General features: G+C 37.6%; 1 protein-coding gene across 6 annotated transcripts in view; it reads right to left on the bottom strand.

The window, feature by feature from the left end:
• The window catches only part of PHKA1 (phosphorylase kinase regulatory subunit alpha 1), a 171,405-nt gene that overhangs the window by 70,762 nt on the left and 72,721 nt on the right, over positions 1-27,922 (bottom strand). For all 6 annotated transcript variants that reach the window (XM_061136102.1, XM_061136103.1, XM_061136104.1 and 3 more), the window contains 2 exons: positions 5,814-5,923; positions 4,726-4,870 (listed from right to left, as the gene is read on the bottom strand). In XM_061136102.1, coding sequence (XP_060992085.1) covers positions 4,726-4,870; positions 5,814-5,923 — 255 coding nt within the window. The remainder of the gene's footprint in view (positions 1-4,725; positions 4,871-5,813; positions 5,924-27,922) is intronic.

Below are 27,922 nucleotides of genomic sequence, written 5' to 3'. Positions count from 1 at the left end.
CTTGACTTCACATTGCTGGATGTCTGGCTGTAGGTGAGTGATCACCATTGTGATTATCTGGGTCATGAAGATCTTTTTTGTACAGTTCTTCTGTGTATTCTTGCCACCTCTTCTTAATATCTTCTGTTTCTGTTAGGTCCATACCATTTCTGTCCTTTATTGAGCCCATCTTTGCATGAAATGTTCCCTTGGTATCTCTAGTTTTCTTGAAGACATCTCTAGTCTTTCCCATTCTATTGTTTTCCTCTATTTCTCTGCATTGATCACTGAGGAAAGGTTTCTTATCTCTCCTTGCTATTCTTTGGAACTCTGCATTCAAATGAGTATATCTTTCCTTTTCTCCTTTTTTTTTGCTTCTCTTCTTTTCACAGCTATTTGTAAGGCCTCCTCAGACAGCCATTTTGCTTTTTTTGCATTTCTTTTTCTTGGGGATGGACTTGCTCCCTGTCTCCTGCACAATGTCTTTAACCTCCATCCATAATTCATCAAGCACTCTGTCTATCAGGTCTTATCCTTTAAACCTATTTCTCACTTCCACTGTATAATCATAAGGAATTTGATTTAGGTCATACCTGAATGGTCTAGTGGGCATTATGATAGAGATATGTTATAGTTTCCCACTATGACTGTAAAATGGATTTATCATATTGTCATTAAGTTTTCCTAAATATCTGCTTTATATATTTCACTGATATTCCTCAGTAGATAAAAATCTATAAATGTTCTATTGTCTTCATGTGCTATAACTCTTATCAATATAAAATATCCTTCCTATCCCATTTCCTGATTTTCACCTTGAATTCTATTTGCTATTTTTTATATTAATATTGCCATCATTGCTTTTTTTTGGTTAGCATTTACATGATATATTTTTGCCTTCCTTTTTTTCTGTTTTTCTGTAAAGTTTTATTTTAGAGATAGCTTTTGTAAGGTTTCATATGTAGCATCTAGCTAGATTTTGCTTTTACCTATCCTAGGAATATTTGTCTTTAATATGAGGATTTAATTCACATTTTAATGTGATCACTAAACATGTTCATTCCCATTTCATCAGCACAAAATTTTCCCTGATAAAAATACATAGCTACTGTATTAGTAATGTATATTTTGAAGACTGACAGACCTGGTTTGAGGCCTGACTCTGTTGCTTACTAGCTTTGTGAGTATACAAAGAGTCACCTTCTTCATCTATAAAATGGAGGCTATTAACAGTACCTACCTGAATAGGGTTGTTGTAGAGATTTCAAAATGATGCATTGAAAGCACTTAGATCAGTGCCTGATACACAGAGAGTGCTAAATAAACATTGCAGTTATTATTGCTATTGATAATTCTGTTTTTGTTGTGTGACCACATACCAAATGTCAAAACTGTGACTTAAATTTAGATTTTAGTTATATTCTTCTTCCCAAACTATGGCTGTTTATGTCATCCACAACTCTTGGTTTTTCAATTTTGAAATCTCTTTGTCACTACAAATTCAACATGTCCCTTTACAACTGGCATCTTTCTTCAGAAGTTCTCTGCTTTTATCGATGCAGCATTATTTAGCTAGTCTCTAAATGTTGGCATTATCTTGATTCATATCTCACATCTAGTTAGTCAACACCTGACTTTCATATCTAGTCAGTCAACACCTGACTTATAAGGTGTTGATTAAAATGACTCTTGTGGGTTTCCCTGGTGGCTCAGTGGTAAAGAATCTGCCCGCCAATGCAGAAGACACAGGTTCAATCCCTGCTCTGGGAAACTCCCACATGCCATAGAGCAACTAAGCCTGTGTGCCACAACTATTAAGCCTGTGCTCTAGAGCCCAGAAACCTCAAGTATTGAGCCCATGTGTTGCAGATACTGAAGCCCATGTGCCTTAGAGCCCATGCTTTGCAACAAGAGAAGCCACCACAATGAGAAACCCACCCACCCCAACTAGAGAGTAGCCCTTGCTCACTGCAACTAGAGAAAAGCCCACACAGCAACAAAGACCCAACACAGCCATAAATAAATAGCATTATAAAAAATAAAATGACTCATCTCCACCTTCCCCATTCAATTTTTATCATCATCCCAGTGTATGTTCTCATCACCTCATACCTGGATTAGTTTCCTTGATATCAGATTCTCCTAACAACAATGAAAATTGTCACTAAATGAATATTCCTTAAACATCACTTTCATCATATTGCTCCTTGCTCAAAAATTTTAATAGCTACAGACTTCTGAGATAATTTATTTTAAATTTCCCTGCTTATTTTTGGTCAGGTCAGTTGCTCAGTCATGTCCGACTCTTTGCGACCCCATGGACTGCAGCACACCAGGCTTCCTTGTCTATCACCAACTTCCAGAGCTTAATCAAACTCATGTCCAATGAGTTGGTGATGCCATCCAACCATCTCATCCTCTGTTGTCCCCTTCTCCTGCCTTCAATCTTTCCCAGCCTCAGGGTCTTTTCCAATGAGTCAGTTCTTCACATCAGGTGGCCAACGTGTTGGAGTTCATCTTCAACATCAGTCCTTCCAATTAATATTCATGACTGATTTCCTTTAGGATGGACTGGTTGGATCTCCTTGCTAAGGGACTCTCAAGAGTCTTCTCCAACAGCACAGTTCAAAAGCATCAATTCTTCAGTGCTTGGCTTTCTTTATGATCCAACTCTCACATCCATACATGACTACTGGAAAAACCAAGGGCTTGACTATACAGACCTTTGTCAGTAAAGAAATGTCTCTGCTTTTTAATATGTTGTCTAGGTTTGTCATAGCTTTTCTTCCAAGGAGCAAGCATCTTTTAATTTCATGGCTGCAGCCACCATCTGCAGTGATTTTGGAGCCCAAGAAAATAAAGTCTGTCACTGTTTCTATTGTTTCCCCATCTATTTGCCATGAAATGATGGGACCTGATGCCATGATCTTAGCTTTTTGAATATTGAGTTTTAAGCTGGCTTTTTCACTCTCCTCTTTCACTTTCATTAAGAGGCTCTTTAATTCCTCTTCACTTTCTGCCATAAGGGTGCATATCTGCATATCTGAGGTTATTGATATTTTTCCCTGCAATCTTGATTCCAGCTTGTGCTTCGTCCAGGCAGGCATTTCGCATGATGTACTCTGCATATAAGTTAAATAAGCAGCATGACAACGTACAGCCTTGCCTTTCCCAATTTGGAACCAGTCCATGTCCATGTCCATGTCCATGGAACCAGACCAGTTCCATGTCCGGTTCTAACTGTTGCTTCTTGACCTGCATACAGATTTCTCAGGAGGCAGGTCAGGTGGTCTGATATTCCCATCTCTTTAAGGTCTTCATAATCTGACCCTACCTTACGTGCCCAATTTTGTTGATACTTATATTCCAACATTGGCTTCCCTTGTGGCTCAGCTGGTAAATAATCCATCTGCAATGCAGGATACCTGGGCTCAATCACTGGGTTGGGAAGATCCCCTGGAGAAGGGAAAGGCTACCCACTCTAATATTCTGGCCTGGAGAATTCCATGGACTGTATAGTCCATGGGGTTGCAGAGTCAGACACAACTGAGTGACTTTCACTTCACATACTCTAACATGCAAGGTCCTCTCTATTCATCTTGGCTTCTTCACTGTCTACTCACAAGTCAAGTGCATCCCTGCCTCTCAGCTTCACCCATGGTATTTTTTTTTTCCTCACCTGAAGTGCCTTTCCTTCTTTTCTCCTTCCATATGAATACCATGCATCCCAAAAAGCCTGAATAAGTCCCACCTAGTAAATAAATTTCATTAACAATGTGATCACTGTCACTATAAAATACCAATCTAATGGTTTTGTAATTCTTTATATACTGTCTTGAATTATTTTCTATTTTTTTGTGAATTAGCTTTGCCTTTCCAATTAGACTTTATACTTTCTGAAGACAGTTCTGCAAACACAGTAGTTATTAAATGGGTATTTGATAATTGTCTTATATAAAGAAGAAAGACAACCCTACTTCCTCACCTCCAGTGCTTTTGAAGCACTTTAGAGATGTGATCAAAATCCCTAAGTCTGCCTGGACTTTGAATGATTTATGACAAAGGATTCTTCTCTAATGAAAAGACATCCTATGTACTTTGGCAGTACAAACAGGCTTTTGGAAGCAGTAGAAGAGATACAGAAAGGAAACAGTGCTTCATTATTGGCTCTAGTCTTTCAGGAACTGAGAGAACAACAAACCTCTCACTCCGTTTCAAGCAAGCCATGTCAGGAAGCCCAGCTAATAATGAAAAGATAAACTGAAAGCCTTTTTACTCTTCTCTGCTAGATTTATTTCTTCAGTTAGACAAGCCTTGGAAAGAGAAGTCTGGGAATTTATAAAGTCTTGATGACCCACTAGAGTGAGATTGTCTTTAAAATGAGTTTTATTAATAAAGTTTCTGTAAACTGGCCTAGAAACCAATTATCTAAAGTAGCCCCAAACAAGTTATTTTATTACATATCTTGAATTATAGCTCTCAAACCACCTGAAATACTCTTGTGAATTGGTTTTTTGTTACATATTTATTCGAAATCATAAACTCCGTAAGAGTAGGAACCTCATCTACCTTATTCACCCCATGTATGTCTAGTGCTTTGAAAAGTGCCTGGTACAAAACAGAAGCTTAATAAACTGCTGAAAGAATAAATGACAAAAAGCAGCTTTCCAGTGACTATGATTTTGAAGGGCTAATCACACAACTTATTCCAAAAATACATTCATTCCTTGCCTCATACAACCTTACCAAGCATGCTGTGTGAGATGGGGAAGGTGATGGTGGGCTGGCCTGTCATTCTCCAGCGGCTACAGAGATAGGAGAGGTCTGTTCTAAGCATTTCCACTATCATCTTGTTGTCTAGAGCCAGGTAGAATTGTTGCTGGTCTATAAACTAAGAAAAAGAAAAATAATAGTTTAGAATAATTAATCTCATAACTATCAAATAATATTTTAAAATACTCATATATTCATAAAGGTGTATAAGATATCACAGAGGCAACAATACCTCCAAATTTAATGCCTAATTCTTCCCAAAGTATCTGGTGTCCTATTAGTACATATAGTTGTCTTAGATATTTTTAGTGTGCTATAGTTAACAAAGTGTTTTCAAGTACATGATTTTATTTAATTCTAACAACCCAGTGAGGGCTTTTCTCCTTTTTAATAGACAAAAAGCAAGGCCAAGAGACACTGAGTAGATTAGCAAAGTTATATGACTAGCAAATGGCAAAATCAGAGATAGAATCTCTGGTCCATTATTCTTTCATCTGTACTTCAGTGCACTATTTCAGATGTAAGATAACAAATGGGGAACTTAATCCTTCTTTCCAGAAAATAGTTTCTACTCCTATACACATACATAATAAGGCTTGCTACTGTAATATGGGTAATAAACATCATGCTAATAAACAATGTATCTCATGGCTAAAATAGTACTAACATTTTTGTTTAGAAGAGGATATGAAAAATTTCTAAGCATGTAAAAAGGGCCCATCTCAAAAAGAAATAGAAGATCTAATTTGGTAGTTGAATATTACCAAAAAAGACTATATTTTGTTTATAAAGGATACAGTATTATATTTAATCTTTAATAAAGAGCACTCACTGCTTCTGCAATACCAAGGTCTACTCTCAGTAGCCACAGTCACTTGGCATAGCTCTTTGCTGCAACATCAATTCAGTCTAACTCAACAAATATTTACTAAGCAGCTTAATATGTACAAGGTCCCATGGAACTCTGACACTTCTCCCAACTCCAGTAAATGCTTTATTTCTATAGTGTTTCTCTTTTATTTTTATTCATCTCAATGTACACCAAAGCTTATTCCACCCACCTGTGGAGTGAAGGTAAAGATAGTTTTCCGAATGTCATAGAGTTTTGAAGTTCCAAGGACACCCATGTGTCTGTAGGGTCTTCCACTGAGTTTCATTCTACTGTTGCATCCTGATATAGAATTGAGAAACGGTCAAGATATTTTCAGTGCACAAATCCTACCAGCAAACATTTTTTGCATTAGTTTATGCTTTCTTATTGAACAAAATAAGTTCTGTGTCTCAAAGTTAATGTCCATGTCATGTACAGGGCCATACTAAGCACCATGGGCTTTCCAAGAGAAAGAATAGGCAGTTATCTGTGTTCTTAAGACAAATTATGCTCTTATAAAAAAAGTCAAATCATCTACATGAGATAAGAATGCATATAAAAATTAATAGTTCTATGAATGATAGAATGCTATTACCAATATTCATACATTGAATTTCCTTAAAGCTCATGAAAAGTACAAAAGCTATTCTGATTATCAGACTTAACAGTATAAACTATGCTTCAAGAAAGCTGAACAAAAATCTCATCAGTTTAAAGATGAAAAACTAAACTGGAAAAAGTGAAATAAGAGTGCATCTTGATCTCCTTCAATACTGACACATTTTATTCAATGGGACAACACATTTTAACCAAATAAATCAAGATATTTTAATATTCTTATATCTGATAAGAAATTTTGTGGACCCTTAGAGTAAAATTTACTTTGCAGAGAAGCTATTTTGAGAACTAGAAAAAGGGGGAAGACTTAAACTATCAGCTACAAAAGTAAGGCACAATTTTAATGAAAATATAAATATACACATTGTGTGTCTCAATATCTTGTATGTGTATATATACACATATGTATGTGTGTACACACACTGCACATTCACACACACATCCACCTTATTTCCTTGAGTATGTCGGTTTTTTTGAATAATTTAGCATTCTGAAATTAGAATATATCTGATAATTGATGTCTATGTTAAATGCAGTTGCATTTCTTTTTGTCTTTCAAAAGGCAATTATAATATCAATAACTCTTATAATGAGGAAATATTTCATTTATTCACACACACTTTTTCCTTTTATAACAAAGGACAGCACAATATACATTGCTCTCAAACCCTTTTTTTCCCAGAATATATATTAAATATCCTTTCATATCAGTACTAACAGAATTAGTACCACTTTTTTTGGGGGGTGGGGGCTGTAATCCATTGTCCTTAGGGATTTCATTTTTGTTTCCTCTTTATCCTACATATGATACCTAACAAATATGCCACTTTTTTAGTGTTGCTTCACTCTTAGGGACAGAACCAGAGAGCTATCAACGCCTTTGGCCATATTCCAGGGTCTACTCTATAAAGCACACATTTTACCTGAGATTGATATCACATTCAGGTTTATCTACTGTTCCTTCCATTTTGTTTCTTTTTATTGTATTATGGTAAAATATCCATAAAATTTACCATTTTAACTGTTCAGTGACATTAAATACATTTGCAATGTTGTACAACTATCACTTCCACCCATCTTTAGAAATTTTTCATTTTCCCAAACTGAAACTATAACCATTAAACAATAACTCCCCAGGCTTCCCTCCTCCCTGTCCCTGGCAATCACCATTCTTTCTGTTTCAATGAATTTGCTTACTCTAGATACCTCATGTATGTAGAGTCATACAATATCCTTTTGTGACTGGCCTATTCCACTTAGAATAATGTCTGAAGGTTCATCCATTTTATAGTGTCAGAGTTTTATCCTTTTTAAAAGCTGAATAATACTCCACTGTATGCATATAACACATTTTGTTTATCTTTTCATCCATCAATGGATGCTAGGTTCTTTTTTTCAAAATTGCTTATAGTATAATATACATGAAGTTAAACACATGAACCTTGAATATAAAATCTGATGAATTTTTACACAGAAACACACAACCCAAATCAGGGTATGGAACACTGCTAGCCCTGCATTAGCCTCTTTTGTGCCCCTTCCTAGGTATTAATATCCTACAGGCCTCAAAGTTAACCACCATTAAAACTTCAAATACAAGTAAGTATGATTTGTCCATTTTTGAGCTCTATACTAATAGCATCATACATTATCTAGTTTGTATCTGGTTTCTTTCACTCAACATTGTGTCTATAAGATTCATCCATATTGTTGTACTTAGAATTAGTTCATTCTTTTTCATTGCTATAAACATTCAATGTATGAATGCATCATTATTTATCCATTCACTTGTTGACAGACATTTGAATTTTTCCTCCAGTTTTTTGTTATCATTTAAAGTTCCTATGAACATTCTTGCTGTGTGGAAATTCCCAAAGATCACTGCTAGGTTTGGTGATTCACAGGACTCAGCATCAGTTCAGTTCATTCACTCAGTCGTGTCCTACTCTTTGCAACCCAATGGACTGCAGCACACCAGGCTTCCCTGTCCATCACCAACTCCCAGAGCTTGCTCAAACTCATGTTCATCGAGTTGGTGATGCCATCCAACCATCTCATCCTCTGTTGTCCCCTTCTCCACCTGCCTTCAATCTTTCCCAGCATCAGGGTTTTTTCCAATGAGTCAGTTCTTCATATCAGGTGGCCAAAGTATTGGAGTTTCAGCTTCAGCATCAGTCCTTCCAATGAATATTCAGGACTGATTTACTTTAGGATCGACTGGTTTGATTTCCCTGCAGTCCAAAGGACTCTCAAGAGTCTTCAATGCAACAGTTCAAAACCATCAATGCTTCGGCACTCAGCTTTCTTTATAGTCCAACTCTTCCATCCATACATGACTACTGGAAAAACCATAGCTTTGACTAGATGGAATTTTGTTGGCAAAGGACTCAGCATAGATCTATACTAATGGTAAGGTTTATTACAGCAAAGGGATACAAAGCAAAATCAGCAAAGAAAAAAGGTGCATGGTCAAAGTCCAGAGGAAACCAGGCACAAGCTTGTAAGCATCCTCTTCCTAGTGGAGGTGCGCAGCACATGTTTATTTTCTCCAGCATCATATTTTGACAAAATGTATGAAATGTCTACTAAGGAAGCTCATTAGAGACTCAGTGTCCAGTGTTTATTTTTATTAGGGGCTGGTAGCATAGGCACCCTCTGCCTAGCATGTACCAAAACTCCAAACTCCACCTTCTGGTCTCTTGGCCAAGGTGTCTTTTTCATAAGGACTCAACACAGCAGAGTGAGACCAACCTGCCATATTGTCCTCAGTTATGTCTTTAGGGGTCTTATACTGAGCAGATAAAACAAATCCATCACCATAAACAAGTACCTTCAAAAGCCAGATGGTTTCATCCTTACGTTTCCATTAAATTTTTTTTTAAACTGGCTTGAAGCATCAATCCAGGCACAACACAAGCCTGGTCAGTAAACTGAAGCTGACCTGAATCCCTTCCAGAGCTGAGGCAGTGCCGGGATAGTCAAGGCTCACTGACAAGTACAATGCCAGGGGGCACATCCAGTATCATTGGACAAAAATAGTTTATAATCATTAGGGCATCCCGAGTAGGACATACATTAATTAGGCAGTTTAGGTTAACAGAATCCCTAATGTGACTGACCTCCTACTGTGAGGCTTCCCGCCTTAGTGTTTCCAATCCAGTCCAAAAAATTCAGTTCAGAATTTGGTTTCAATGGGACTGTTTTCTGAAGGTAGCTGGATCCAAAACATTTTGTTTTTTCAGGGCACCAGTTCATCTGCCTTGCAAGTGTGGATTACATGTGGAGGTGCTGAATGGAAGGTAGAGGAGCTGGAGCCATCCCCTGCTGTCTCATAGTTAGCTCTGTCAGATCTGACTCTGGGATTAGCAGTCAATTTGAATTCAAAGCACTCTCAGCAGCAGGGAAGACAACACATGCTTTTATTAAGGATAAGAGGAAAGCTTCTAGGAATTTCAGAATTTCCAGTTCTAAAAATCAAAGATCATTAATGCCCTCACCCTTCACTCATGCCTCCTCAGGTGTTTTTTCTCCACTGTTACAAAATCTGTGTGTCCCATTTAGCAGTTATAGTTGTGCAATCAACCTCTCCTCTCATCCAGACCTTTTGTCTAGAAGATTTGTATGTAAGAAGTTTAAAAGCATTTTCAAAGGCAAACATGTTAAAATAACTTAATCAGAAAGATATATCATATCCAGGAACTGGTTAAGATGAAATTCTGAATTTTCAAATGTTTTAAAATTGGGTTTTCATACTTCCCATTCCTTTCACCCTGATCAGTTTATCTAGTGAGCAGCCTAGAAAAGATCATTCTTTTTATGTGGACAGCTACATTTAATAAACATACTGCCTTATCTAGGTTTATGTATCAGGGGGAAGGAGAAGGAAGTAGAGTCAGGCTAACAGTCTATTTTAAGCTGTAACTAATCTAGAAAGTCAAACATGATCATTAACAGCAGGGACACAGGCTCAGGAAGGATCAAGAGTTTGATCTGAGAGGAATGGTGAAGGATGTCACATTCCATATTATATGCCCTCCCCCAATTTGCAGCTTTCACAGAAATCACGTTAGGAATGTAACCAGCTTTTGTATTAGAAATATAGAGCCAATCAGAGGATCAATTTCAGATAGTCCCATCAGAAAATAAGACTTTTCCCTTGGCTATCTGCAACTCAACTGACTCAAATGGTCCAGCCAGCATCAGGGGTGGCTTTACAATTTAGGATCATAAGAAGGGTGATCCAAATCTGCAACAATCCAAGTCTGAATTCATTTAAACCTCACATAGTTCATTTAGAATTCATTTAGCCTGTGTCTGCTTTCAGTTCAGCACATCTGGTGCTGATGTGGGTATAGTCTATAGCAGACCTTATCAGGTTTCAGCTGAGAATCAGATCCACGGAATTAGAATCTGTAAATGTAGGATGCCAAAGAATTTTCTTAGGCAGCAGCAAGTTGAGATGGTACAGGGCTAGTCAATCACGGTTTAAGTCCAAGTCCAAGACCAAGTGACAAACAAGATTCCCCCAGGCTCTTCTTATTGTGTTTAAGATTCCAAATTAACACAGTCAAAAATGTGCACAAGAGGATAAAAAAAAAATCAGCCTCTTAAGAGTTACACATTTGATTTCACAACTAAAAACTGCTTTTTAAACTCAAAAAGTGTATTTTCATCTGAAGACTGTCTCTCTTTTCATGTTGTCTTCCTTTTTCTTAAAACTCCAATAGCAAAAAAAATGATAGCAAAAATTGTTAGTTATGGAGACTAGTTTTATTTCCAATACTCAAAGAGTTTGAATTCCAATCTGCTCACTGGCAGCAAAAAGCAAGGTAGTTGTATCCCACTGATGTTTTTTTCTTTTTGCAACTTTTCCTGATGGAAATGATCCCTCTAGCTTTACGAGACTACAAGGATATAATATTTTACATCAGTGTCTATCATATACCCAGATCCAATAGCCACAAAATGCAAAGCCATTTTTAAAAGTTCCTCCTTTCCCCTCTTTGCTCAAGTTTTCTCAAACCTTGAGCAGAAAATCCAGCATTTACAGGCTTACTGTTGTAGTTGCAGGGAGATCCCTGTTGAAATGTAGGAGTGGGGGTAGAAGGCTGCGGCAGCAGTGGCTAGAGTGTTTTTCTCCCTTTGATTTTTTGTTTATAAAATTTTGCTCCCACTCTGGGAAGTGATGGGGCAATAGATGGGGAAACAATAGAAACAGTGACAGACTTAATTTTCTTGGGCTCCAAAATCACTGCAGATGGTGACTGCAGCCACAAAATTTAAAGACACTTGCTCCTTGGAAGAAAAGCTATGACAAACCTAGACAGCATATTAAAAAGCAGAGACATTACTTTGCCTACAAAGGTCCATATAGTCAAAGCTATGATTTTTCCAGTATTCATGTATGGATATGAGAGTTGGACCATAAAGAAGGCTGAGTGCCAAAGAATTGATGCTTTTGAACTGTAGTTTTGGAAAAGATTCTTGAGAGTCCCTTAGACTGCAAGGAAATCAAACCAGTCAATCCTAAGGAAAATCAATCCTGAATATTCATTGGAAGGACTGATGCTGAAGCTGAAGCTCCAATACTTTGGCCACCTGATGCAAAGAGTTGACTCATTAGAAAAGACCCTGATGCTAGGAAAGACTGAAGGCAGGAGAAGGTGATGACAAAGGATGAGATGGTTGGATAGCATCACTAACTCAATGGACATGAGTTTGAGCAAGCTCCAGGAGCTGGTGAAAGACAGGGAAGCCTGGTGAGCTGCAGTCTTTGGGGTCACAAAGAGTCGGACATGTCTGAAGGACTGAACAACAACAACTGGGAAGTGATTTAACCTCCCCCCCAACCCGCACTCCCCCACCCCCCGCCCCCACCACACACACATGAACAAAAGGAACACAAACTTTTCAAGACTTTGGCCCATTCAAAGTTCACCTTTGGGAATGTTTGGACCCTTTTCCTCCAACCTGGAGGAGAAAATAAAAACAAAAGGCACCCAGGTTGCACTTTTCCCTCTCACTTTAGCCATTGTGTCCAAAAGTAGCCGGAGGATGCTTCAAGCCAATGAGCATCCAAGAGGATGCTCTCTTGGAGTTGGATCTAACATTTTAAAATTACATAGTGTAACTTTTACCTCCTATGACAGATAGCAGCTCAACTACTTTTTTTTTTATTAGTTGGAGGCTAATTACTTCACAACATTTCAGTGGGTTTTGTCACCACAGATAATTCCATAAATACCCAATATCACAGGTTTGTCATCCTCTACCATCCTTTTCTCAAACAATGTTTTTGCCATATTTAAGTGAGTTAAGGTCACGCTAGACAATCCCACCACTGTCACCAGTATGTTGGGAGTCCTGAAAATCACCCCAGATTTGGTAATGATGTGACTCATAGTTGGAGAACTCGTGGGACTCAGCAAATAGTCATACTTGGGGCTAATATTTATTATAGCAAAAAGACACAAGGCAAAATCAGTAAAGGGAAAAATGTGCGTGGGGCAAAGTCTAAAGGAAACCAGGAACAAGCTTTCAAGATCCTGTCCCAGTAGTCACACACCACATGCTTAATTCTCCCAGCATCACACCCGTGTTGTGACAACATGTGTGAAGTGCTGCCTATCAGCAGTAGAGACTCAGTACCCAATGTTTTTTAAAGTGTTGGTCACATGAGCACCCTCTGCCTGGTCTGCACAAAAACTCTAGACTTAGAAAAAAATCAGGTGTTCAGCATAAGCCATGTTGTTTGCTCAACTTAGAGCAAATTATCCTTGTCAGTTAGGGGATGGTGGAAACCCTTCCTAAATCTGAGTCTTCAGATGCCAGCCAAGGGCCAACTTTGCAAACAGGCTTTTCTAAGGATAGCATTTCTGACCTGTCATGTTAACTCTTTGCTGCACATTGTCCATGTCTTTCAGAGCATATATGTATGCATTTCTGTTGAGTATACACCCAGTAGTGGAAGTGATAGGCCCAGGGAATGTGTATATTCAGTTTTTTTTAATAGCTGCCTGTTAAACTGATACCTTACCACCATAAAATGCTATTCATTATTTCTATTAATTTTTTTTTTTGCCTTTAGTATACTTTGTCTGATATTAGTACAGTTACACCAGCTTCACTTTGTTTATTATTGCATGGCATATTGTTTTTTATACTTTTGTTCTCAACCTGTGTCCTTTTCAGGTGAAACTCCTTTCTGTAGTATGTTGCTGGATTTTGCTTTATTATGCAACTTGACAATCTCTGTCTTTTAATGGAAACACTTAGCTCATTTATATTTAATATAGTTACTGGATATTTGGATTTAAATCTTACATATTATTTCTTGATTTCCATTTGCCTCATTTGTTATTGCTTATTTCTCTGTTTTTGCCTTGCTTTGGATTAAACAAGAATTTTATTGTATCATTTCCTCTACATCAAATTGTTAGACATTCTTTTACTATTCTTTTAATAGTTACTACAGAGAAGCCCTTCTCAACTGGATTCCACCAGAGATTTAATTCTCTAAATATTCATTGACTATATTAACTTATCTTCCTTGTATTTAAAATGGAACTAGGGTCCACCACCCTTCGGAGAATGGAAAATAAAAACATTTTTTGTAGCGTCAGGAAGCATCTAACAGGAGGCTTCCTGTGTGCTGTTTTGGATCTGTCATGAATCCTCTGTTCCTTATTAATTCCTGAGTATTCAGGAATTAAGAGGAGGGGCAAGCCTTTTCTGGGGCTGAGGAATCCAGGCATTCCCTTCATTAGTTTTTCAATATGGTGATAAGTACCCTCTTCCTTCTTATGAACCGTACGGTAAAAGTGATTGTTTACAACTCTTTCTTTAATATGGATTGCCTTATGTTTTGTAAGTCTGGAATTTTAATCTTCACCTCTGCTGAGAAAAACTACCTTGTTAGACAGTATATATGCCCACGCCATGTTGATTAAAACACCTTTGCTCCATCAGAGCTTGGGTTCCCGTGTTTGTCTTTCTTTCTTTTTCTTTCTTTCTTTCTCTCTCTCTCTCCCCCTCCCTCTCTCTCTATTTCTGGCTGATTCCCTGGAGCACAAAAGCTGGCTGTGTAACCCAGGGAATATTAGCCTCTTTCCTTCTTTCACTCTCTCATCGTTGACTGCAGACCACCAGGTTCCCCTCCAATAAAGGACCAACAAGTGGCGCCCAGAACAGGGACTCCGGTACACATGGCAGATTCGGATGGAGTGACCCCAGAGGGCCTATTGAGGCTGGTAAGTACTAAGACATAGGTCAATCAGCTGGGAAGCCCCCTCACTTTTCTACTTTACTTTATCACTTATTTAAAGTTCAGGGATTTTCAGTTTCACACCAGCAAATAGAGGCTTGCCCTCAGACAGTGGTTGAATGCAACCCTTGGTTCCCTGATGAAGGTAGTTTTGATTTAGAAATTTGGCATCAGGTCAAAGAGAATGTTGAACGAGCCGTCAGACAGGGAAAAAATATTCTGATAGATTTCTGGCCCCTATGGGCTCTCACTGAAGCTGTGATTCTGCCATTCCAAGGTAATTCTAGCCCTCCTGATATTCAGCAACAAGCAGAACACTTATTACATGAATATGAATTAGACGATGAAGCCTTACAAAAGGCCCAATTAGAACAACATAAGATATTTCAGAATTTTCCTACTAACCCTGCCCCAATTGTTCCAAGCGCTACTCCCCTGCCAGAGGGCACAAATCCCAAAAATCTCTCCCTTGATAGAATCTAAGGATTCTGGCAAAGACTCCCTTAAGCCCATACTGTAATTGAAAAAACAAGAAAGAAAAAAGCTAAAAGACAACTAAAAAAATTACTTGTTTATGAAAATGCAAGTCAGGAATGTCAAAGGGCTATAACCCCAATTCGTGAGACAGGGACTATTTTTGATTATTTGAAGGCTTGTCGCAATATAGGATCAGAAACTCAAAAGATGCAAATGCTAGCTGAAACAATGGTTGCTGCCTTAAGAAAAGGAAAATAAAGGATGCTTTAACATGGAGATAAGTACCAATTAAAAAGGGACTGCCCTAAGAAAGCTAAAAAAAAAAAAAAAAAAAAAAACCGCCTCCAAAAGTCTGCCTCCGCTGCCGTAGAGGAATGCATTGGGCCAAAGAGTGTAAATCTAAATTTGACATTGAAGGAAAACCTATTCCGAGAAACTCCAAGAAGGAGACCCCCCAAGTCCCCTTCAACAAATACCAGGGGCAAATTTCATCTTTTCCCTCAAACCCTCAACATCTGGCAGTGCTGCCATAGATATACCAGCCCTAAATGACTTTCTCCTTTACCCTCAAGCAGTTCCCTCTAGAATATGTACTGGACTTTTTGGGACCCTGCCCCCACAAACCTTTGGTCTTTTACTTGGCCGATCTAGTTTGACTTAACAGGCAGGAAGGCCAGGGGTCTCCAAATGGAGAAAATAGGCTGCAAGTGTCAGACATTTTTATCTCTCTTAAGGGGCAGGAGGAAACAAACTAGTGATATCTCTTTTTTTTTTTTCCTTCTCTATACAAATTTAAAAGGAGGTTTCTCTTAAAACACTGTGTTGCCATAATGACACCTGGTTTCACTTAAAGTTAACTATTCTCAAACTCTGAGTTAACCAATGCATTTTTCTTATGGAAATATTTGTCTTAAGCTATGCTAACATGCTATACATTTACCCCAGACTCTGTCTTCAAGTCAGTTCAGCCTAATGGCTCAGAATCTACTTGACAAACCAGTATGTTATACTCGGATATTGTTCCCCTAATCTATGTAAACAAAACTATTTGTATGGTAATCTGCCTTTCTTCAAGATTCATGTCAATCATTTTATGGCCCGGGACAACTCACCTGGTGCCAAGGTTATCTCAAAATGCATGTTGTAGGTGAGGGGCCTGGTGCTAGTCTCTGAGTTTTGAGATATTTCCTTTCTTTAATTAGCAGACTGCTAGTAGTTATATGACATCTGGCTAAAGACTAGCAGGGGGCACTCTTTCTGCCCCCTTTTAATGTCTGTCAGAAGCTTTCTCTATTTCCTTTATACTTTAATAAAACTTTATTACAAATAAATCTCAATTTGAGAACACATTACAAACTTCTACTGGTTTCCAAACAGCTTTTCTAAAATATTTTGGAGAAATTTCATTTCATTATCCTTCTGGTAGGCTGTGAAATTTCTTCAAAAATGCTAAATTTATTATTTCCCACATTATCAGCTCTCAGCCTATACCACAAGCTGAGGTTTTTTTATATAGATGGGACTAAAAACACCAAAGCTTCATTCTGGTCTCTTAAAGAATATAAAGTATTTTATACTAATTTTCAGTCTGCTCAACAAAATGAATTATATGCTCTTATTCAAGTTATTTGCCTACATCCTTACCCCATTAACATAGTCTCTGACTCTATATATTCAGTTTTTGTATTAAAAAATATAGAAACCTCCGCCATAAACTCTTAGTTCTATTAAAACAGACAATGGCCCTGCCTATATTTCTAGACAGTTAAAACAATTTTTGCAATCTTTCTCTATTAAACATATTACAGGTATTCCTTATAATCCACAGACAAGAGACACAGTTGAACAAACACATCACACACTAAAGTTACAAATAAAAAAATTAAATAAGGGGGAATACATAGGAACGCTACTGTCTTCCTTATCTAAAGCAGACTTTACTAGATTCCAACATAAAATATTTTCTAAATCTATAACTATTGTTAATACAGATTTATTTGTTTTAATTTTTTTAAAACTTACTACAGAGAGATATCTTAATAAGAACAGAAATACATTTCAAGGAATTGAAGGACACTTCTCTTCCTCTGCCCATTTGGTATCAAGGTGGGTTCAATAAACAATGGAAATCTGGGAAATTAATTTTACAGGGAAAGGGATATGCTTGTATTTCCCCAGATGGATCCAACAAACTTTTTCCTCGGAAAATTCAACCCAAGGGGGCCCTCGGCATTCAAAATGGAGATGAAACAACAAGAACCCCAGGAGGAAGAAATTCCAATATGGGCCATGACGGTTCTAAAGATCTCCAAGAAGTGCTGCCCTCGGAGACATCGACCTTATGACCTCCCCTCTTGGAGACAAATAAAAACCCTTACTAATCAAGCTAAAAATCTGGTTTCTCAACAGGGAATGCCTCAGAGTCCTGAAAACCACCAACACTGTAGGGCTTAATTATGTCATGAACTCCTGCTTGAGAAAAAATGCCTTAGAGAGTGAAGCATACATCCTTGACTGATTACAGTCTATATTAAATTAGTGCTTTTACCACTTCTTGAACAATGCAAGAATCTTATAACAGACTTCATTCACATCCTGCCTTTTATTTATTTATTACTATTTTTGTCATTTACTTAATCTCTACTTTTATTTTATCCATAAAGTATTATTATTAGTGTTGTTTCAAACAGTCAATTTTTTAAGAAGTTGCTCAATCATGTCTGACCATTTGCGACCCCGTGGATTATATAGTCCATGAAATTCTCCAGACCAGAATACTGGAGTGTATAGCATTTCTCTTCTCCAGGGGATCTTCCCAACCCAGAAATCGAATCCAAGTCTCCCACATTGCAGGTAGTTTCTTTACTAGCTGAGCCACAAGGGAAGCCCAAGAACACAGGAGTGGGTAGCCTATCCCTTCTCCAGGGTATCTTGCCAACCCAGGAAGCAAACTGGGGTCTCCTGCATTGCAGGTGGATTATTTATCAACTGAGCTATCAGGGAAGCCCAATGCAAGAATCTTACAATGGACTTCCTTCACATCCTGCCTTTTATTTATTTATTACTATTTCTGTCATTTCTTAATTTCTACTTTTATTTTATCCATAAAGTATTGTTATTAGTGTTGTTTTAGACAGTCAATAGTCTTTTATATTTACACTTTCCATTTCTCTTTCTTCTGTCTGTGATCACTGTTCTTCTGCCAGAGTTCCCTTTAATGTTTCTTTTAGTGTGAGTCTGCTAGTAATACATTCTCAGGTTTTACTTATCTGAACATGCCTTTACTGCCAAATTCAGACTTAAATTGAATAAAGTAGGAAAAACCACTAGACCATTCAGGTATGACCTAAATCAAATCCCTACAATTATACAGTGGAAGTGACAAAGAGATTCTAGGGATTAGATCTGATAGACAGAGTGCCTGAAGAACTATAGATGGAGGTTTATGACATTGTACAGGAGGCAGTGATCAAGACCATCCCCAAGAAAAAGAAATATAGAAAGGCAAAATGGTTGTCTGAGGAGGCCTTACAAAGAGCTGAGGAAAGAAGAGAAGTGAAAGGCAAAGGAGAAAAGGAAAGATACACACATTTGAATGCAGAGTTCCAAAGAATAGCAAGGAGAGATAAGAATGTCTTCCTCAGTGATCAATGCAAAGAAATAGAAGAAAACAATAGAATGGAAAAGACTATAGGTCACTTCAAGAAAATTAGAGACACCAAGGGAACATTTCATGCAAAAATGGGCACAATAAAGCACAGAAATGGTATGGACCTAACAGAAGCAGAAGATATTAAGAGGAGGTGGCAAGAATACACAGAAGAACTGTACAAAAAAAGATCTTCATGACCCAGATAATCATGATGGTGTGATCACTCACCTAGAGCCAGACATCCTGGAATGCAAAGTCAAGTGGGCCTTAGAAAGTATCACTACAAACAAAGCTAGTGGAGGTGATGGAATTGCATCTGGGCTATTTCAAATCCTAAAATATGATGCTCTTAAAGTGCTGCACTTAATATGCCAGCAAAATTGGAAAACTCAGCAGTGGCCACAGGACTGGAAAAGGTCAGTTTTCATTCCCATTCCAAAGAAAGGCAATGCCAAAGAATATTCAAAACACAATTGCACTCATCTCACACACTAGCAAAGTAATGATCAAAATTCTCCAAGCCAGGCTTCAACAGTATGTGAACTGTGAAATTCCAGATGTTCAAGTTGGATTTAGAAAAGGCAAAGGAACCAGAGATCAAATTGCCAACATGTTGGATCACTGAAAAAGCAAGAGAGTTCCAGAAAAACATCTATTTCTGCTTATTTGACTATGCCAAAGCCTTTGACTGTGTGGATCACAATAAACTGTGGATAACTCTGAAAGAGATGGGCATACCAGGCCACCTGTCCTGCCTCCTGAGAAATCTGTATGCAAGTCAAGAAGCAACAGTTAGAACTGGACATGGGACAACAGATTGGTTCCAAATAGGAAAAGGAGTATGTCAAGGCTGTATATTGTCACCCTGCTTATTTAACTTATATGCAGAGTACATCATGAGAAATGCTGGACTGGAGGAAGCACAAGCTGGAATCAAGATTGCTGGGAGAAATATCAATAACCTCAGATATGCAGATGACACCACCCTTATGGCAGAAAGTGAAGAGGAACTAAAAAGCCTCTTGATGAAAGTGAAAGAGGAGAGTGAAAAAGTTGGCTTAAAGCTCAACATCCAGAAAAGTAAGATCATGACATCTGGTTCCATCACTTATGGCAAATAGATGGGGAAACAGGGGAAACAGTGGCAGACTTTATATTCTTGGGCTCCAAAATCACTGCAGATGGTGACTGCAGCCATGAAATGAAAAGAGACTTGCTCCTTGGAAGAAAAACTATGACCGACCTAGACAGCATATTAAAAAGCAGACATTACTTTGCCAACAAAGGTCCATCTAGTCAAAGCTATGGTTTTTCCAGTAGTCATGTATGGATGGGAGAGTTGAACTATAAAGAAAGCTGAGCGCTGAAGAATTGATGCTTTTGAACTGTGGTGTTGGAGAAGACTCTTGAGAGTCCCTTGGGCAGCAAGGAGATCCAACCAGTCCATCCTAAAGGAACTCATTCCTGAATATTCATTGGAATATGATGCTGAAGCTGAAGCTCCAGTACTTTGGCCACCTGATGCAAAGAACTGACTCATTGGCAAAGACTCTCATGCTGGGAATGATTGAAGGCAGGAGGAGAAGGGGACCAGAGAGGATGAGATGGTTGAATGGCATCACCAACTCAGTGGACATGCATTTGAGTAGGCTCTGGGAGTTGGTGATGGACAGGGAAGCCTGGCATGCTGCAGTCCCTGGGGCCACAAAGAGTCAGACACAACTGAGCGACTAAAGTGAACTCTTCTGAACTGAACATGCCTTAGCATCACCTTTATTTATGAAGGATATTTTCACTGGATATAGAATTATAGTATGGCAGTTATTTTCTCTCAGTAATTTATAAGTGACCTTCAGCTGTTCTGTGGAGTTCATTGGTTTTGTTGAATGGTCAGCTGTACACTTGATCACTGTTCCTTTGAAAGCAATGTATGTTTTCTTAACTCTAGCTCTTGTAAGATTTTCCCTTTGTCTTGGTTTCCAGTTTGATTATTAAATTTAGGTTTGTACTTATCTTGTTCACAGATTTTTAGCTCTTTTGGATGTTTAACTTGATATCTTTAGCAATATTTGAAAAACTTCTATCTCTTCAAATAGTTCCTGTTCCATTCTTTTCCTTGTTCTTGAACTCTAGAACTTTTCACTGTTTCTTAATGCTCTTTTGATTTTCCATTCTTTTTCTATCCTTTTTTCTATGTGCTTTAATGTGGCTATTTTACACTGATTTAGTTTTTGGTTCATTAATCCTCTCTTCTACTGTCTCTTATGGTATTAATCTCATCTATTACATTTCTTTTTTTTTTCCTTTTTAAAATTATTTTTATTTGGCTGCGCTGGGTCTTAGTTGCAGTATGTGGGATCTAGTTCCCTGGCTAGGGAACGAACCTGGGCCCTCTTCATTGGGAGCACAAAGACTTAGCCACTGGACCACCAGGTAAATCCCTCATCTACTACATTTCTAATTTCACTTATTGTATTTTCTAGTTTTGAAATTCTATTGGATCTTTTTTAAAAATAGATTCTAGTTTTCTAGTGAATATCATCTTCTACACCTATTTTTGGAATGAATTAACAGTTTATGAGTCTTGTCTGATAGCTCCCAAAATGTGAATTATATATGTTTCAAAAATATATTAAAATTTTAATTGACTTTTACTATAGTGAAATATATATAAATATATATTTATATATATAACATTAAGTTTACCATTTTAAACGTATAGTTCAGTGGCATTAAGTGCATTCACATTGTTCTGCAACCATCGCCACATCCATTCTCCAGGAGTTTTTCATTATCCCAAACAGAAACTTTTTAACCACTGAATAATAACTCCTCATTATGCACTTCCGGCAACCACCCTTTGATTCTTTGATAGCAATCACCATTCTATATTTTGTCTCTATATTCTATATTTTGTCTGACTCCACTAAGTACCTGATACAGATGGAATCATACATATTTATCCATTTTTATCTTGCTTACTTCATTTAGCAAAATATCTTTAAAGTTCTATGTTGTGGCATGTGTTAGTATTTCCATCCTTTACATAAAAAGATGAATGATATTCCTATATATATTATGTGTATACACATACACACACACAAGTTTATCTATTCACCTGCCAACGAACATCTGAGCTTTTTCTACATTTTGGCTATTGTGATTAATGCTGCTTTGAACATTAGTGAACAAACATCTATCTGAGTTCCTGTTTTCCCTTCCTTTGGGTAGTATATGCAGAAATATATATATATGTACAATTGATTGATGAATTCTATGTTTAATTTTTATGAGGAACTTGCCATACTGTTTTCCACAATGGCTGCACCATTTCAGCTTCCTACCAACAGACCATAAGGGTTCTAACTCCTCTACTTTCTCAATACTTGCTGCTTTTTGGTTTTATTTATTTTATTTATAATAGTTATACCAATGAGTGTGTAGTGACTCATTACTTGGATTTTGATTGGCATTTCCCTAATGATTAGTGTTGTTGAGCCTCTTTTCATGTGCTTACAGACCACTTGTATATTTTCTTTGGAAAAATGTCTACTCAAGTCCTTTGCCTTTAAATTTTTTTTAATTTAAAAACTCCCCCCAGCTTTATTGAGATATAATTAACATATACCATTGTGTAAGTTTAAGGTGTAGAATGTGATGATTTGATATGCAGATATATTGTGAATGTGTACTATAGCAAGGTTAGTTAATACATCCTTCACCTCAAATAGTTGCAATTTTGTTGTTATGGTGAGAACATTAAGCTCTACTATCATAGCAACTTTCAAGTATACAATATGCTATTTTTAACTATAGTCATCACATTGTACATTACATCTCAGGAACTTATTCATCTTAAAATTGGAAGTTATTACCCTTTGACCAATACTTCCCCATTATTTCCACCTCAGCTCCTAGCAACCATCATTTTACTCTGTTTCTACAAGTTCGATGTTTTTAACTTCCATGCATAAGAGAGATCATACAATATTTGTCTTTCTCTGTCTGACTTTTTTCAACTTAGTAAAATGCTCTTAAGATTCATGGATATTGGTGCATATGGTAGGATTTCCTTTTTCTCATGGCTGAATAATATTCCTTTGTTACACACACACACACACACACACACACACACACACTACATTTTCTTTATCCATTTATCTGCTGATGTACATTTAGATTGCTTCCATATCTTGGCTATTGTGAATAATACTTCAATAAACCTGGGAATGCCAACATCTAATCTCCTTCAGGTATATACCCAGATGTGGGATTGCTGGATCATATGCTCATTTTTTGAGGAACCTCCATACTGTTTTCCACAGTAGCTGTACTTATTTATTAGGTTGGTGCAAACATAATTGCTGTTTTGGACCATGAATCTTAAATCATTATAACTAGGCTCAAACACATCTTTATTCATCAAAATAGGAGCCATCACAATCAATACATTTTTGCCAACAAGAAATAAGTTTGTTTATTCTTGTAGCATAAAATCTGTGCTTTGGGATTTGAGAAACTCTTGGAAAGCATTTTTTTGCCTCCTGCTGGTTGTGGAAGTGTTTTCCCTGCAAAAAGTTGTTGAGATGCTTGAAGAAGTGGTAGTTGGGTGTTGAGAGGTCAGACGAATATGGAGGATGAGGCAAAACTTCATAGCCAAATTCATTCAACTTTTGAAGCCTTGGTTGTGCGATGTGTGGTCAGGTGTTGTGGTGGAGTAGAATTGGGCCCTTTATGTTGACCAATGTTGACTGCAGGCATTGCAGTTTTCAGTGCATCTTACAGCATACTTCTCAGATGCAATGGTTTTGCAGAGATTCAGAAAGCTGTAGTGGATCAGACTGGCAGCAGACCACCAAACAGTGATCATGACTTTTTTGGTGCAAGTTTGGCTTTGGAAAGTGATTTGCAGCATCTTCTTGGTCCAGCCACTAAGCTGATCATCATCACGTGTCATATAAAATTCACTTTTCATTGCATGTCACACTCTGATTGAGAAATGGTTCACTGTTGCACAGAATAAGAGAAGATGACACTTCAAAATGATGATATTTTTTATTTTCAGTCAGCTCGAGTCACCCACTTATCAAGGTTTTTCACCTTTTCAGTTTGCTTCAAATGCCAAACAACTGTAGAATGCTCGACACTGAGTTCTTCAGCAATTTCTCATGTAGTTGTAAGAGGATAAGCTTTGATGATTGCTCTCAATTGGTTATTGTTAACTTCTGATGGCTGGCCACTACACTTCTAATCTTCAAGGCTCTCATCTCCTTTGCAAAACTTCTTGAACCACAACTGCACTATATGTTTATTAGTAGTTCCCAGGCCAAATGCACTGTTGATGTTGTGAGTTGTCTCCACTGCTTTATGACACATTTTGAACTTGAATAAAAAAATTGCTCAAATTTGCTTTTTGTCTAATATAATTTCTATAGTCTAAAATAAATACAAGATAAACAGCAAGTAATAAGTCATTAGCAGAAAAACATAAAGTGAGAAATGCACATTAAAATGATGTATAATATAAACCACATTTAAGAATGTATTCCAATATTAAATGGCAAAGTTGAACAATGTAAAACTACAATTACTTTTGCAGCAACCCAATACATTCCTACCAATAGTGTACAAGGGTTCCCTTTTCTCTACATCCTTCCCAGCATTCGTTGTCTCATTTTTGGTTTTTAGATAATAGCTATTCTAACAGGTGTGAGGTGGTATCACACTGTGGTTTTGATTTGCATTTCCCTGATAGTTAGTGATGTTGAGTGTCTTTTCTTGTACTAATTAGTTATCTGAATGTCTTCTTTGGAGAAATGTCTATTCAAGTCCTCTCTTCATTCTTTACAAATCCTTTGCCCTTTTCCTACTGAATTGTATTAGTACTTTATATATTTTGTGTATTAACTCCTTATCAGATATATGATTTGGAAATATTTTCTCCCAGTCCATAGGTTGCCTTTAGACTTGATTGTTTATTTGACTGGGCAGAAGCTTTTTAGTGTAACATGGTTTTACTGACTTCTGCATTTTTTCTTGTGCTTTTTGTGCCAAATTGAAAAAAAAATCATTGCCAAGACTGATGTCAAATAACTTTTTCCTTCTAGAAGTTTTACAGTTTTGGGTCTTACATTTAAGTGCTTAATCTATTTTGAGTTAATTTTTGTGGGTCCAATTTCATTCTTTTGTGTGTGAATGTCCACTTTTCCCAGCATTATTTGTCAGAGATCATCTTTTCGCCATTTAGCATCCTTGGCTCCCTTGTCACATACCAGTTGATCATATATTTGTGGGTTTATTTCTGGGCTTGATTCTGTTCCATTTGTGCATGTGTCTATTTTTATGTGAGAATCATACTCTTTTGATTATTATAGCTTTATATACAGTTTGAAACCAGAAAGTGTAAAGCCTTCAGCCTTGTTCTTGTTTATCAGGATTGCTTTGGATATTTAGAATCTTTCATGCTTCCATATGACTTTAGAATTGTTATTTCTATTTTTGTGAAAAATGCTATTGGAATTTTGATAGGATTGTATTGGATCTATAGATAGTTTTGAGGGGTTGCTTAGGTTTTTGTTGTTGAATTGTATGAGTTCTTTATACATTTTGGATACTAACCCCTTATCAGATATATGACTGCAAATATTTTCTCTTATTATATGGATTGTCTTTTTACTCTTTTGATGATATCCTTTGATGCACATGAGTTTCAGATTTTGATGAAGTCTAATTTATATTTTGTTGCCTGTGCTTTTGGTGTTATAGCCAGGAAAGCATTGCCAAATCCAATATTATGAAGTTTTCACCTCTATTCTCTTCTAAGAGTTTTATAATTTTAGCTCTTAGATCTAGGGCTTTGATTCACTTTGAGTTAATTTTTTATATGATGTAAAGCAAGGATCCAACTTCATTCTTTTGTACCTGGATATGAACTTCCAGATCTTCAAGCTGGTTTTAGAAAAGGCAGAGGAACCAGAGATCAAATTGCCAATCTCTGCTGGATCATCAAAAAAGCAAGAGAGTTCCAGAAAAACATCTATTTCTGCTTTATTGACTACACCAAAGCCTTCGACTGTGTGGATCACAATAAACTGTGGAAAATTCTGAAAGAGATGGGAATACCAGACCACCTGACCTGCCTCTCGAGAAACCTGTGTGCAGGTCAGGAAGCAACAGTTAGAACTAGACATGGGACAACAGACTGGTTCCAGATAGGAAAAGGAGTACGTCAAGGCTGTATATTGTCACCTTGCTTATTTAACTTATATGCAGAGTACATCATGAGAAACGCTGGGCTGGAAGAAGCACAAGCTGGAATCAAGATTGCCGGGAGAAATATCAATAACCTCAGATATGCAGATGACACCACCCTTATGGCAGAAAGTGAAGAGGAACTAAAAAGCCTCTTGATGAAAGTGAAAGAGGAGAGTGAAAAAGTTGGCTTAAAGCTAAGATCATGGCATCTGGTCCCATCACCTCATGGGAAAAAATGTGGAGACAGTGGAAACAGTGTCAGACTTTATTTTTTTGGGCTCCAAAATCACTGCAGATGATGACTGCAGCCATGAAATTAAAAGACACTTACTCCTTGGAAGGAAAGTTATGACCAACCTAGAAAGCATATTAAAAAGCAGAGACATTACTTTGCCAACAAAGGTCTGTCTGGTCAAGGCTATGGTTTTTCCAGTGGTCATGTATGGATGTGAGAGTTGGACTGTGAAGAAAGCTGAGCACAAAAAAATTGATGCTTTTGAACTGTGGTGTTGGAGAAGACTCTTGAGAGTCCCTTGGACTGCAAGGAGATCCAACCAGTGCATCCTAAAGGAGATCAGTCCTGGGTGTTCATTGGAAGGACTGATGCTGAAGCTGAAACTCCAATACTTTGGCCACCTCATGCGAAGAGTTGACTCATTGGAAAAGACCCTGATGCTGGGAGGGATTGGGGGCAGGAGAAGGGGATGACAGAGGATGAGATGGTTGAATGGCATCACTGACTCGATGGACATGATTTTGAGTAAACTCTGGGATTCTGTGATGGACAGGGAGGCCTGGCGTGCTGCGATTCATGGGGTTGCAGAGATTCAGACACGATTGAGCGACTGAACTGAACTGACTGATCCAGCTTTCGTAGCACCACGTTTCAAAAGACTGTCCCTTCCCCTACTGCATGGACTTGACATCTTTGTCAAAAATCATTTGACCATATCTGTAAGGGTTTATTTCTGGGATTTCTATTTTATTCTACTTTTCTAGAGATTTCCTTATGCTAATACTGAAGAAGAAAAGTTAAAATTTTATATAACCTCCTGCCTGTTCTGCCTCTGTAACTCAGCTTGCTTCTTGCAAAGTCTGGATCACATGGGTCTTGTAGTCTCAGAAAGTGGGGACTTACAATACTAGGAACTGGAGTTTATCTCACTCACCCTTGTCCTTCTCTTTGCAATTGCCCAGCCCCTGCAAACCTGGTTAATCATGCCTGTCCATGTAAAGGTCAGGCATCCCCGTCCCCATCTTGACCACTGTTCCCGCATGCACGAAATCCCTTAGTTTAAACCAGCCTATTAGCAGCTAGTGTTGTCCACTACAGTCTGTCTATAAAAACTCTGCAATCCCTTTTTTTCAGGGCTCAGATCTTGGAGTGTTAACTCCTGTGGGCCCGCCAGCATAATAAACCTGAGTTCTCCAACTCTCCTAGTATGGTGCTTGGTTTCTTGAGTACTGGTTTCTAAAACATTTCAACACCTTAGATTATTATAGTTAAGTTATGAAATCAGGGTATATCAGTTTTCCATCTATGTTCTTTTTCTAGATTGTTTTGGATTCCCTTGAGATTCTACATGAATTTCAAGATGAGTATTTTCTATTTTTGCTAAAAATATCATTGGGGTTTTGATAGGGATTGTATTGAATCTGTCCATCATTCCAGATAATATTGATGTCTTAACAATATTAACTCTTCCAATCTATGAACATGGGCATATTTCCATTTATTTGTGTTTTAGACTTTGCGTTTCAGAATTTCTGAGAAATGGCCTGTTTTTGATTTGCCTTTACTTTAGTGTGCAGCCTATCCTTCAGGGATTCAACTGAAAGCCTCAGGTGTTTATCATAGTCCCTTTCACACACACACACACACAAATGTCCTGAAATGGAACTTCTGTCTTCCCAGCAGTGAGACTTTATACTTGCTTTCTTGGCCCTTCACTCCATGCAAGCATAGCTTAAGAATCAGCAAATGCCTCAAAAAGAAAGTGCACAGAGAATGGTGAGCTTACTTCTCTGAGGTCCT

Source organism: Dama dama, chromosome X, assembly GCF_033118175.1.
Source record: "Dama dama isolate Ldn47 chromosome X, ASM3311817v1, whole genome shotgun sequence".
Classification (NCBI taxonomy): Eukaryota; Metazoa; Chordata; class Mammalia; order Artiodactyla; family Cervidae; genus Dama; species Dama dama.
The sequence above is the reverse complement of the archived record's forward strand: the minus strand, read 5'-3'. Positions and strand labels throughout refer to the sequence as shown.